This window comes from Notolabrus celidotus, chromosome 19 (assembly GCF_009762535.1).
Source record: "Notolabrus celidotus isolate fNotCel1 chromosome 19, fNotCel1.pri, whole genome shotgun sequence".
Taxonomy (NCBI): domain Eukaryota; kingdom Metazoa; phylum Chordata; class Actinopteri; order Labriformes; family Labridae; genus Notolabrus; species Notolabrus celidotus.
Genome location: NC_048290.1, coordinates 13682773 through 13697414, shown reverse-complemented (window position 1 = coordinate 13697414; position 14642 = coordinate 13682773). Strand labels below are relative to the sequence as shown.

Here is a 14642-nt window from a genome sequence, read left to right as displayed (position 1 = left end):
AGAAAAACATCCACAGCCAAAAAGAGCCTGATTTAATTAAAGTTAAACAATGCTGTAACAATTGGGCCGCAAAAACAAGCGATCGTTTCAAACAACACTCAAAACGACCTCCAGTAATTACACTTCTCATCATGCACTCAGGCTGTGGTCAGAGACATGGATTCTACGTTAGAGAGGGCACTAAAAGGCTGCTTTTCAGCCTAATGTTAAGTCATTAAAAAGCCATATTCTCTCTTGCCCACTTTGCATTCAGTGCTTGTTAAATTTGTATGTACTTTTAAATTTATTACAGCTATATGAAATGTAAATATTTGAAATACCACTTCAGATTCAGTGACAGAATGCTGGAGCAGCTTTGGCAGAGCTGATTGCTTCTTGCTCTGACTGGGGGTTGGGGAGTTGCCCTAGATTGGTTGCATTTCACTAAAGATAGAAAAACCGGAGCTGCAGTCCAGCATGAATAAAAAAGGAAGATGACTTTGCAGATACGACACACCGAGGGAGTTGGCTTTGAAATAGAAATTTTGGTTTTAAGATCCTTTTCTTTGATTCCCCAACTTTTTCTTATCGTCTTTGTCAAAATTTTAATCCAAGATGCCCTTTGTCTGTGGGATTACCTGCGTCCCGTTGTAAATCCCGACTTGAATGAGTCGACTCTTCTGGTAGTTCAAGATACTGTAGTGAGCAAACTTCCTGTCGCCGTCATCATTGAACTCCACGCGCCCTGTGAGGCCCTCTGGGTATTTAGAGGACATCAACACCCTGTGGCATGGAAGTCAAATTACTGTTTGCTTGAATTAGTACACATGTGTGCATGCATGGATGAAATGAATAATGCACTGAGAGTCTGCAGTTTGTTGATCAATTAGAGAATGGCTTTTTATTCAGGGTATGTAAGGACATGATTAATTTAAGCACTGGGTTATTTGTTGTAGACAATAAAACAAAGATGGTAGAGCTGTGAAAATCTGGTGTTCTGTTATTTGTTGTTTTTGTCATCTAATTAAAGCAGTGAAGGCTTATTTGTTTGTTTGCTTTTTGAGGAACTGCTTTAAGTGGGTCAGTCGAATTTGCTTTGTTTGGATGTGAAAAACTTCAGATTTCTGCTATATTCTTAAAAACTTCATTAACCTGTTCATCTCTGGGGGAGCTTTCCAATTAAAAAAACTGGATTAAGTTTTAGTCAGTTGGTGGAATTAAAAATATGATAAATTGTTATAATGAAAATTAAGAAGTGTACCATAGATGAGATCATGCACACTTTCATGGCAACAAAGCTTGAGGATGAAGAAACTTGATGTCTCACTGCATCTCTCTTTAATATTTACATCTTGAGCTAATTCTTTAAATATATGCATGGCTTTAATGCCTTTATTCTTAGTGGATAGAACAGGGAACCAGGAGGGAGAGTAGGAGTGATATGCAGGAAATAGAGGCTGGATTTAATTTGGGCCACCTGCTTGAGGACTAACGCCTCTGTACATGGGGCGCACAACTTAGCCAGGAGGCCAAACTTGTACCCGACATTTAGAACTAATTCTGTGATAGTTCCCCGGTGTTATGGAAAAGTAATGTCTTGAAAAGTTTGCGACTCACTGTTTCTTTTTTATAGCGTTTTTTTTATAGTAATTGTCTTTATTTGATGTATGTACCTGAAGTGGACAACTACGATTAGCAATGTGAAGCCAATGCAAACAAGTATCAGACCGGCCAGCAGGGGGAGACTCCAACGGTTTTCTTTAGGCACAGCTACATTTGATATTGACCTTTTAAACAAAGCCGAGCAAAGTATATCATCCCCTTGTTGAAATGTGGTAGCACAGAATGCTGAGTGTTAAAATTGTTGAATCTCATTGGTTTCGTAAAAAAGAAAAAAAAAGAAAAAAATGCTGCCAGTGCAAAAAAAAAACACTGTCAGTGGACACAGGCCCTTAAGAGTTTACAACAGTCCCCAGTAATACACATCTTACTAAGACTGTGTAGGGACCCTTTATATATACAGTCTATGGACCAATAGAAATCAACAAACATGAGTTTTAGAGATGAACATGAATTGAATGTACTAACTGTAATGTTTGAAAAAGTTCAGTAAAGAAAAATCTGCACAGCTTACCGTTTAAAGAGAGGCCCTGTTTTCCAGATGTTGGTGTTGCCCACGCATCCTCTCGGGGGTTCCGTGATGTTCTCCTTCTCAAAGAGCTCCTGGATGGACTGAGCCACCACGGCCACGGCATCATTGATATGTGCTGACTCATTCTTGCCGTTGATGAGCTGGAGGCCGATCAGACCTGAGACCAGGCCGACAGGGGAAAAAAGATAATCAGTATCTTGAGCCGGCTATGACACCTCGCAGGATCCTTTTGCAATTCACAAAGTGGAATAAAAACTTATAGGGCCTCCAGTTTAGACATCCTGGATAAAGGTCAGACATCAGCGGCATGATCCATCTTCTTTGCCTGCTAATCTCAGGGAAGATAAAAAGAACAAAAACAAAAACAAAAGACTACAGCTCTTGTGATTTATGAGATGAGGCAACAGAACAAATGGATCATCATCCTGATGTTGCCACTGATGACCTTTTCACAGCATGTATAAAGAGTCCCTTGAAGTTGGATCATTTTTCTGCCCTACCAGCTAAGGTTTGGGAGTCAACACAGGCAAAGTAGTTTTTGTGTAAGGGACAAACAAAAAATACTATCAGCCTTCAATCTAAACCAAGCAAGAATCCAACTTCAGCTAAGTTTTCTAATTGCAACCAGGTCCTTCAAGTCTTGCAGACTCTGAAAAGAAGCTGCAGTGGAAAGTGGAGGTATTGGACAGGACAACAAATGCTCTGCAGGGGTTGGTTGTGTCAGGTGCCCGGGGAAAGACGCTTGACATTTGTGAGCACAAAGTGTTAAAATTCTGTGAGAGAATAGAGTGAAAAACCCAGAAATAGAGACAAAAAACTCTGTAGTAGCTTACCATTCTATCAGCTATCTGTCCCAAAACTCTCCCTTCATAATTCATTAGAAACCAGGGTATTAATACGGCAGAATAACACAATGACTTGACCTTTGGATAATCCAGGAAGTACACAGCAAAACTAGAATTGTACCGTAGATATACTTCACATTTAAACCTTTAAACACGTGATGCTTCAATGTTTAAATGCTAAACACAAAACAAGCAGTCATACAGTTAATCATGTATTGCATCCATCATTTAACGGTTAATCCCACTAATCCCGTCAGTGTTATGATCGGCCTGCAAGTACAGCCGGGGGTTAACTCCAGTATTCCCACTGATCTCTGCCGGATGAAACATACCGTCTGGCGCCTCGCTCAGGGCTTTACCCGACATCTCCCGCTCGCCCACCAGCCACACATAGCCTGAGCCCGTCATGTTGAGGAAGCGGGCGGCCTTGTACACTGCAGCAGCGTCCTCCTCACTGGAAGACACACGGCAAAATATACTTTACCTCTCAGAGTCTGAAGAGTAAAGTAATAAGTTACTTCACATCAGCCTGTTGGATCTGTAGGCGTACCAATTTAGTTTAGAAGTATCTTTTACTATGTAGTGATAATCTCTCTTATCCTTTTATGTTCTTTTTTGTGTCTTTGGATAGCTGTTGCTATGAGAACAGACAGAAAACTACAGGAGATAGAGAGCAACTATCAGCTGCCTTACACATTCAGACATAGTTTTAACCTTTTGTCCAGAATTCTCTTTCATATTTATCCTTATAATAAGGTTTTGAAATACCAAAGAAAAAAAATTCCTCCTTGTCTGAAAGTGTCACAGATATGTTCTTATAGGGAGGTAAATGTTCCATCATGACACCACAAATGCAGCATCTGAGACAGGTTACAACATCCTGAGACACAGACTGAGACTCTCTAAAAATACAATATATCATCAGGAGGAGTTTGGTTTTGCAGGACGAAGCACTGCAGTGAATGTTTGGAGGGCATTGTGACCATCTGTGCTGCAGGAGAAGATAGCCCGAGGGTCTTTCTGCCAGAATGCTCTCTTCCAGGGTGAAATAATGAGATTTTACCCAGGAGACTGTTGTGTTCTAATTGGAGAAATAATGCAGTGCTGATTGATTTCTTAAACCAACACCAAGATCTTTTCTAAACTTTAACAAATACAGCTTTGTTGTCCAAACTTGATCAAACTGTGAAACGGACAGTTTTAGAACGAATGATTAACCAAGAAAACATCAATCGGTTAAAGCTGCTGCAGGCGACTTTGGAGAAACCAGCAAGAGTGACCTCTAACCAATCCAACTGAAAATATCACAGCTATTCCCCAAAACACATGCATGTTCTCCACCATGCTTTTAATGAAGGACGAGCCCACCGCAAAGTGTTGAGGTGGCCTGCCGATCATGGCCTTGTGAAAGATGCACCTAGCAGGCTAGTAATCAGGTCAAAATGATGGAATGGACTTATTAATGGCCTGCGACTGACACAGATACAGGATTAGCCATCCATCCATTATCTACACTGCCTAAACAGACGAAAGGCAAGATGCTCCCTGGACAGGTCGCCAGATCAATCACCAGGCTGACATATAAAGACTAACAACCAGGCACAGTCACAGCTACGGGCAATTTGGAGTCACCAGTTAACAAGCATGTCTCAGGACTGGAACATAAAGTCCACACAGAGAGGTCCAAAGTCAGGATTCAGACCAGGACTTTCTGTTTTGAGGAAACCGGGCTAACCACTGCACCAGGGTGCAACTTTATATAAGTATCACAGACTGGATAAATCCATAGAACTCCAGAGTGAAGCCAAATTATTTAGAGCATACCCGATGACTGACTGCAGTACAGATCATAAAGCCTACCTCTTCTATTAGAACAGATGGAACACGGGTCAAGGTACAAAATAAAATACTCATTTAAGTATCGTGTATTAAAGGGATAAAGAACTCACCTGGCGGACAGGATGATGACTCGGGCCTCCAGCTCTTTGGCCTCCAGCAGCAGAGCAGTTAAGTTAGTGTCCTGGCTGAACTGGAGGACTTTCTCTGCCTGTGATCGGGGCATAAGAAAGGTCAAGCCAGCTACTTTTCCCTACCTCAGACACCATGCTGCCTTTTTACCTGCTGGGTTTGAGCTTGGCCGATTTTTTTAGAAAACGGGAGACAGAGATAAAAAGGAAAGCGATCCAGGGGAACCGGCTGAACTAAAAAAAAAAGCTTGAAGGGAAAAAAAACTTTTGCATTTGTTTGCATGCAAACTGAGGGTTATCAAGGCTCCAAAGAAGGACGTGCATGTGTTAGGTAGAGGGGAAGAAGAAGGTCAATGCAACCAGTAACTAAAAACGGGTGAAGGGGGGTGAGGGGGACGTTTTCCCCCAACAAAAAACTGCTGAAAATCAGGGAAGTGCTACAGAACAGGAGGAAGTAGCATCTGGGAGACGGATTTGTCCCACACTACCGGTTCTCCACAAAGGAATGAACTTGCAAACTCTTTTTGAGTGTGAGTGTGTGTGTTCAGAGTACATGCATTCCTTTATTGAAGGAGAAAATGAAAATGATAAAAGCGGGGCGCTGTTCACTGGTATTTTTTTTCTGGAATGACCGAAAATTATAGATTTTTCATAACAAAAATCATTCTTCATTAAAATCATAGGGAAATGTCTCAAAGTAAAAGTTAAAGAAAACACGTGCTACCAAGAGAGGGACATTTCTGGGTCGGCTGGTGACTGGTTTTGGCTGGTTTCTAGTTGCTACGATTGGAAAAGTTGGTGGGCGGCGTGCATTGACCATGCAAATATACCTTAGGTCCTCGCTTGTTGTCATAGGACAGTTGGTCGAGGTTTTCATAGTTCCTTTTTTTATTCTGATGAGTAATGTGCACAGAGAAAATATGCAGACACAGAAAAATATTATAAACAGTTGAAAATGGAGGGCAGTAAAGCATTCCAACAAATCTCCACTTTTCTGCTTCAAATTGGGATCCTTAACGGTGGGGCTTGCAAAAACATCAGAGCAGACTGCGCTGAAACGACACGGACGCCATTTCTACTTTCTGTTATACGGAGCAAGAAGACATGACTGGACCTAAACACCGTGTCTAAAACAATCACTTCTACATACATTGAGATAAACCTTGAAACCTTTCAAATGTAGCCTGTTAGATATCCTACTAAGTTACGTCTCAACTCTACTGGAAACAAACAATGCTCAACTCTAACCTTAACTTCCAACAAACAAACATGACTTCCTGTTAACAAGCTAATGACTGCCACACTGAAACTAAAAGGTCCATTTCATATTTAATATTCTTGTTTCGAGTTGGGACATGTGTGGTCATGTTTCTCATTGTGTTGCATCATCTCTTCTTTTAACAGCACTCTGTAAACATTTGGGAACTGAGGAGACCAGTTCCTGGTGGTGGTCCCTCTCCTCTTTAGAGCGGAGGATGTGGCGTACATGATTCTAAAAAGGATGCAACATTTTGATTTGTCAGACCATAGGACAGTTTTCCACTTCACCTCAGTCTACCTCAAAAAGGCTCAGACCCATAGAAGTCACAAGCGTAACTGGATCATGTTTGTACATGGTTTCCTCCTTGCATGTTAGAGTTTTAACTTGCATTAGACAATGTTTTTTGGAAGTGATTTCCACTATAGAGTCATCTGTTTTTAATGCAGTGCTGCCTGAGGTCCCAAAGAACACTGCCATCCAGTATTGGTTTTGGCCTTATCCCTTTCGTACAGAGATGTCTCCGGATCCTCAGAATCTTTTTACATTATGTACTGTAGAAGAGGAAATCCCCAAACACTGAGGAACATCTTTCTGTTTGACTATTTGCTGACGCAGTCTCTCACAGAGTAGTGAACCTCTTCCAATGCTAATTTCGTTAACAAAATGATGACGATAAATGTTCGTCAACAACTCATTTTTTCATGACGAAAAACGAGACTATGACGAGCTAAAGTGCTCACTGATAAAAACATAGTCGTGCAGCCCTTTCAGATAGAGACACCCTACAATTCACACTGTGATTACATTTCCTTTCCTCCCTAGGAACACACGAGCCCTCATTTATCAAACATGTGTACGACCGAAAGCAGGGTGTACGACCATTTCCACGCAAGAGTCAGCATTGCTCAATCTGAACGTGGGCGGAGGATACGCTCAAATCCCACACCAGGTCTCAGTTCTTGTAAGCAAGTTTTCATGTCAGTGTGGAGCGCTGTGCAGAGAAGTAAATCTGTCTATGTCGGAGAATTAGCTCGTATTAGTACAGTGAATTTTCAGAGGGTCACAGATTAATATTAAGATTGATAAATTAGATATGACACCTAAAATGTGTTGTACGTTTCGCTCTCTATCGATCCCTGTTAAATACTTTCGAAAAGACGTTGGGCAGCGAACGCTGTCAGCTGATTTCTTCCAATAACAAATGTGTTTTCTTTATTGTTTTACTTTAAAAATCTAAAAAGCTTTCAGTAATTATCAACGCTTTAAATGACGATTGTTTTCAGCCGCCACATTTATCAACACTTGATCAGATACACACATTACATAAATGACACGTATATGTTGTCGTAGGCTGATATCTGCACCCAAATCTGTGCTGGTTTCAACACCAGATTGATAAAAGAGGCCCATGGAGAGCATTTCAAAGCTGCACCAGGAAACAGATCTACCCATCCGCCTGTTACACAAGTTACACGAGTGACACGAGTTACACAATCTTACATTGAGCTCACAAGTGCTCGCTCTACACGCTACTGCTGAATTTAATCATTCGTGTTTGGATAACTTACATAACTCATCATTACATGTTCCAGATGTTGATTTTATTTATTCTTATTTTTATCTAATGACTATTCAATTGTTGCTTCAACTGCTGCTTTTAGTTTGTTTCCTTAAATAATATCCGATCCTCAGAGAAGCCGTATTCAGGCTGAGCGTTTACACTCTGACAATGGAAGCTGAGGCCGTAATCACAACTGCTACAGATGAAAATAAAGGACCGCTCCATACAGATCTTTGGAAATAAAAACAAGATCAGTATTTAATCATGAAAACAGATTTGCTTTCTCTTTGTGTGGTGGGAGACTTTAGTCAGAGTACAATCTGCTGACTCTGAGCACGTTCTGGTCACCTGAGGGTTCACCATTTTGGACTCCAGTCAGGTTTCATCTCCTGTACGCGGAGACAGGGAGCCATTTTGCAGGAAAACACATCATCTTTCTGCCTCACAGGGTTTCCTTCACAGCTGCCTGGATTCACAGCTCACACCTCAGTGCACTCAGGGTCCATTTCTCTCCCTTGGCCAAGTTGACATTGTTGGTACATAGGTGCAGAATTCAAGCTGACAGGCGAATTCACAGTTAATACCAGTGTGAAACTCCTCTATTCACAACCCCAAAACACATCAAACTTCTAGTACAAGCTGAGGCTTCTGCGACCTTTGTGTTTGTTGTGATATTGAGTAAAATCACCTGAATTCTGAGACGTAATGTGTGAATCCTGAATCATAGAAATCACAAGTTAAAAAGTAAAATGAATATGAACTAGAGGAGCTGAAAGCAGAATGTCAAGGATTTTATGATACATTTTAGATTGTTCTATTTTTCCTTTTTAAAGAAAATGTGATAAAAAAAGGAATTTTCTAAACTACAATGTTTACCCTACAAGGAGTGAAAGTGGGAGACAATCAGTTAAAATTCTAAGCCCTCTTTTTTAATTAAAATTTTTTTTTCAGCATTCAGATAAGTCAATCATAACACTACACTATGTGATTAACAAGTAAACCTGGAGATGTTATGTATTCTGCAGAAACCTTCTCTCTGAGTAACATCCTGCAGCGCTGGGGACAAAAAAAAACTGCCTTTATTTTTTCTCTTTTCTTTTTTTACCCTGGAGATTTTCTAGCACTCTATTTTTGTCCCTCAGTTCAGCATTAATATTTCATGCAGCATAGGTCGACTCTGCACTTTGAGTGAGTCCCTGTGTCCAGAGTCTCTTTGCTGGTGGTGACAGTGTTCCCCATGTGACGGTGTGACCTCGCTAACGACTTGCTATTCTGCTAAAAATAACATGCTAATGTCCCCAGTTTATGCAGCACAGCCAGTAATTAGCAAGGATAACACCTCTGCCTTTTAATTAGTGTATAATGAGACGTAGCTGGAATGTGCCATGTATAAACTATCACCTTTAGTAGTCAAACTGTCACTGCATTTACAGTTTAGGAGTGAAGCTTTGCACCATCAAAACACACTAACAGTGAAAGCCAGTACAAGTTTCAGCTGATTTAGAGACGTGGAGCGTTGGAGCAAACGACCTGCAGGGGGCGCCAACACTGATAAAAAACTGAACTTGTCTGGTTATTTTTTTGTTTTCTTTTTATCATTACAGCATTCAAAGTTGCACTAAAGGATATTGTTGTTGTGGCTTTTGTATCTGATTTTGAAATGGTCTTCTTTATTTCATTATACTGAATTGAAGTGCATGTGTTTTGTTTGGATTTGAAAGTGGCTATGTGTATGAATTCAGCTGTTAGGTGTTGTATTTATTTAGATAATTTACTTTACCGTGATGTTTTGTCCTCATGGCGGATACTGGAGCAGGAATATCAAAAAGACGTTCAATTTCTGTTCAAGTAATTTACTAGTCAGAGAAATTCTAAAAGCAAAATTACAGAAGAGGATAAGGGCCACTGAAAAAAAAAACAATTAAGGTCAATTTTTTTTTGATTATTATTATTATTCTGTCAGAATTCTGACTTTTTTTCTCACAATAATAATTAAAAAAAAAATTTGACCTTAATTTTTCTTTTCTCAGTGGCCCTTATCCTCTTCAGTACAAAATGGCTCTGAACAACATTTAATCTTTCTGCTAGTGTGTGAATGCTTCACTGCTCTTTCAGGACCGAAGAGTTAAACTGTGTGGATATTTATTTTATTCGGACACTTACTTGAACACTCAAGCACACATCACGACACCAGAGCCATGATGGGTTACTTTGAACCGGGACATCTGCTCGCCTTCTGTAAGCTAGCTAACGGTCATAAATCCGTTCACTAAGTTTTGTCGCTGTTACATTACAGTTAATAATTCTATGTTGCATCATTTTGCATCCTGCTAAAAGTTGTCTTGAACAGAGAAACGTAGCATTACAAAGAAGATCTGTCTTCCATTGATTTGTTTTGTGATGGTGCTCATGGGAAATCAGTCTTCATATCCTGGAAAAACGCGACCGATTTGGCCAAAAGGGGTCACCAGAATCAACACAACATGAAAACTCTGCACTGTGCCTTTAAGACGCAAATCTCCTCACAGCGTGCAAAATTTAGATTGTAGCTCTCACTAAATATTTTTTTCTCCAAATGTCGCAGAACCACACAAGAATCCTCCAGAAGAGAAGGTGTGTGTGAATATATAGACTTTTGTTTAACTGTGTGCAAATAAAATACGTTCTCTCTTCCTGTCTACAGATTTGATTTATCCCTAAGCTCAGTGATTTCATAAAACAGCTGGTCTCTGTAGTTTTTAGTGAACATCACGCAAACAGCAGAAACTTGAGCCTTTAAAGGGGACTATTTATAGCTCTGGATTAATACACATTTACTGCTTTAGTGAGCATTTCATGCAGGACTGTTTTTCTGTGTTTGTACAAGATATATTTGTAATTTAAATCTAGATATCGTCTGCCTCACTCTTCTACGTTGACAATAAAAGAGAAATAATATCAACAGATAATTCATTCAGGTCTCAGCGAGGTTTCAGTGTATTTATTGCCGCACGCATTTGGTGAGACTCTCACATAAGTCCTGCTTGGAGCCTCTTAATGCTTGATCTGGCCCTGCAGTCACATCTAAATATGCATAATTAAAGCCTCATAGTAGAGAGAGTTGGAGCAACTTCTCTCAGCATTATTGGATTGAGCAGGATGAACAGACAGGTCAGTAATGAGATCTGAAGTCAGATGATGCAAACATAAAAGGAACTTCCTGAAATCTCATCAAAAGGCTTTGAAAACACAAATTTCTCTTCCCCGGAGCAGGATGTGAGTTGCATCTCAATGGTTTGACAGTATTCAAACTGCATGGAAGGGGCTGCACAGTCCAATGTGACTAACTGATCCCGGTCATTTAATTTAAGCAGCTTTTGCTTTAACTGCAGCTTCCGTCTGTGAATTACCTCGGGTGTGTGTCATACTCAGCGTCTCATCCGCCTCTGATTTAATTAAATCTCAGAATCGGGACTCATTTCACTGTGCAGCACAATTACAGCAAAGAGCCCCAGAGAGGGACAAGCGTCACTGGGAAAAATAATATCCCAAGGTAATTTCATGGTATCATAAAAGGATGCAATAGATGGCACTTGTTTTCCTTTTTCCTGTCTCAGTTTCGGTTCCTAAAGGGCACACATCATCCCAGTCTCAAGTCTGTTTTGGCTCAAAGACGATCAGCATTTCACTGACCCATATACGCAGCTCAGAGCTACTCTTAAAATGGATGCATCAGCGCTATCTGAAAAGACTCCACAAAAAAAACCTCTCCCATGTGAACATAACCTAGCAGGGTCCAACAAACACAAGGCCTGTGTGCACAATAATGAGGCCGGCCATTCATCACACACAGCGAGGGGAAAAGAACACCTGACTTCCTGCAAGGTCTTAATAAATCTCTTCAGTCTGCAATGGTTTGCAAAGCCCCACGTTAAAGTCCACTATTTGGCTCCCATTGTGGATAGACACTGAATTTGGACTATGGTGAAAAGCAACGTGAAGATGAGCAAATAAACATACAAACTTTAGTCAGATTAGACCACATTAGACGCTGTTGATGCCTCTAGGAATGTTAGCCAATGTTTACACAATGGTGAGAAAGAGATGTGGCCACACAACAGAAAAGAAAACAGTTACATACATAGAAGACTATTGAGGTTCTTTAAAACCCTTACACACTCGCGCGCACATGCTCACACACTCTGCAGGAGAGCCGGAGCGCCTCACCTTTGTTTCTCTCTCCTCCAACAGGGTCTCCAGCCTCTTCTGCGCAGCCCGCCCCTCGTGGTCATCGCTCACGATCAGGATGATGTGGTTCCAGTTGAACTCGCGCATCAGGTCGAACCACACGTGTGCCTGATGGGAGTACGGAGGGACTGTCCGTAGGAAGGACAGGTGGATACTCTGAGGAGCAGGAAGCACAAAGTCCAGGTTAACGGGTTGTCATAACCGTTTGAGTTTTCATGAATGACTCATCACTCGCAAACATGTGCAGAGAAGTGGAAAAAACAACCACAAGGGCCGACTCGGGACAGCTATGTGAACACTTCTGCCCCCTTGCATTTGACAAACAGTTGATAAATATTCTCTTCTGTTTTTAGATGACAAAGCTCTGGGGCATGAGGACAAGTCGATGCTCATAACCCTGTTTTTTTAGTTACTTAACCACATTGGACTCCATAAAAACTGAATTTTCTGAGTGTTGTCTGCCTTTGGGAATTGTCGATGGCTTGCATCGGGTCATATTGTCACTCGTGTGAGAAGCAAGGAAAACTGATATTCAAAATCATGCTCAACAACTTCATTTTTGCCTTTAATCCATGATTTAACCTAAAGCAAACATCATTCCTGATTATAACGCAGGATGCATGATAATAACAGGCTGATGGTGAATTTAGTTAGAAGCGGTGGGCATAGAAAATAATATCCACTCATCTTTGCTCACTAAATCATATCTTTTCCTTACCCTCAGGTTTGAATGAATTATATTTTAAAATACAAAAATGTTAAATAAAAAAGTTGTAACCTTTCTGATATCATCCACCAGGAGCAGGTTAGGATCGGTTTTTGTGTCAAATGATAAAGTAAATATTGTGCATCCTCATTATGACTTTAATCAGACATGATTTTATAATTTGTGAGTATCTGCTTAGGAAGACCTTCTTGATTTTTGTGCACAAAATGCAGCACAGCCCTGACTGCAGCTTCACATCCTGCAGATATTTTGAAACTCCTGCGAGGATCTTTTGGGTTTGGGCAATTTTGGCACCTCTCATGTAAAGGCAGGACCTCCAACCTCTCTGATCGAGCCCAGTATGTGTGAGGAAGTATTTTGTGATTATAAATCTCCTCTTACTGCTTTCCTTAACAGTCAAGCGAATTACTCACAGTGAATCTTTCTGTGGAAAATGTCAGGCTGTTTTTTGGCAGGGTGCTGTTAATCACCTCGTCTGACAGCTACCCAGAGGCTGCAGTCAGAGGCATAAAGATAATATTAAATTAATGTTCAGTCTTTTAGCCGATGGCCTGGTTTCCTGTTTTAGGTCATATATCAGTTTCACAAATACCTTCAAGCTCTTCACAGGAGCCTTAATAACCTTTAACTGACTGTTGATGATTCTCAAATTGACCATCAATATGTGAAGCTAGACAATATCTAACTAGACATTTATTGAAATTAGATGAACTGAAGGTCCAATGAAATTAGGTTTAGGCACAAGAGTGACTTGTTTGGGGTGAGACAGTTATATTTTTACTTGATATTTTGGTTCATAGAGGACACAGCCGTCTCCTGGGTGAAAGAAAACATGTTCACTTTGATGGTTACAGAGCTTGCTGAAGTGCTCTGTCACATCGGACCAACTAAAGCCCATCGAGGTGAAATACAGTGTTTAAGTAGTTCCAGAGTCAAAACGTCCATAAAGCAAAGAGGCATGGATATATCAGAGGGTCAATAAAAGATCAGATTGAACTGTGTTTATGAGTCCTGGAAGCAAACCTTTACTGTTAAGTTAGAAAATCAAAACATTCATATCTCCCGCATTGTTCGGTAACACTACATCCAGCTGACAGAAAGCCTTTTGAAGAGGAGCTATAAAAGCATTTTCTGTTGCTCTTGTAACTGAATGGAAGTACTCACAGGAGGCTATAATAAGAGCAGAATAGTGTTTGTAGTTTTTGAATGACATTTTCTCTAATGATAGATGGCTGTAATGTTTGGTGTACTTTAACGTAGACGTGCGGTGCATTGAATGCCTGCAGCTCAAACTCCAAAAGGGATCATGTGCATTAATGAATACATTCATTTCAGACTGGAGAACAAATGTCAAACCAGCGCACTGATCAAGAAAACCCTGTTAAAAATCTGCACTGAGTAACTGAACTGTCTGGATTTCACACCTCTAATTTACTTGAGCTCTCATGGTTTGAGGATAAAAAGATTCTAAACCGAGTTATCAAACATCCCAGCATTTTATTTATTTGACTGCTTTAAAGTTTAATTTTAGTGACTTGTGCTTCATAAAAACATTAACTAAGGTCGTGAGCATTATTAATGATGCTCTTTCAGTTTTCAGCTGGAAACCCACTTAATCACAGCTGCTCTAATGGACAGTGATGGGACGTTTAATCTAGGAAGCTTTTGAAGCCGCCCCCCGGGAGCTCCTTACTGCCTCTCTCTGTGTTAGCTCTCTTTCCGTTTCCCTCTCTGTGCATCTCTCCGTACATCTCCGACCATCATCCATCACTCACCTTGTCGGAGTAGATGGACATGCGGGTGGTGAGTCCCACCACAGGGATGCGGTAGAAGCCTGCAGTGTAGGAGACGGGCGTTGGAGTGAGGTGGTCATTGGACTGGGGAGGGTGACTCACCAGGATGGCGTAGACCTGCAGAGACGCG

At 40.8% G+C, this 14642-nt stretch overlaps 1 protein-coding gene across 1 annotated transcript in view; it reads right to left on the bottom strand.

Moving 5' to 3' along the window:
- grin1a (glutamate receptor, ionotropic, N-methyl D-aspartate 1a) overlaps positions 1 to 14642 on the bottom strand; it is a 42224-nt gene that overhangs the window by 22953 nt on the left and 4629 nt on the right. The window contains 6 exon segments of the mRNA XM_034710405.1: positions 618 to 762; positions 2114 to 2288; positions 3309 to 3430; positions 4926 to 5023; positions 11972 to 12148; positions 14495 to 14629. Coding sequence (XP_034566296.1) covers positions 618 to 762; positions 2114 to 2288; positions 3309 to 3430; positions 4926 to 5023; positions 11972 to 12148; positions 14495 to 14629 — 852 coding nt within the window.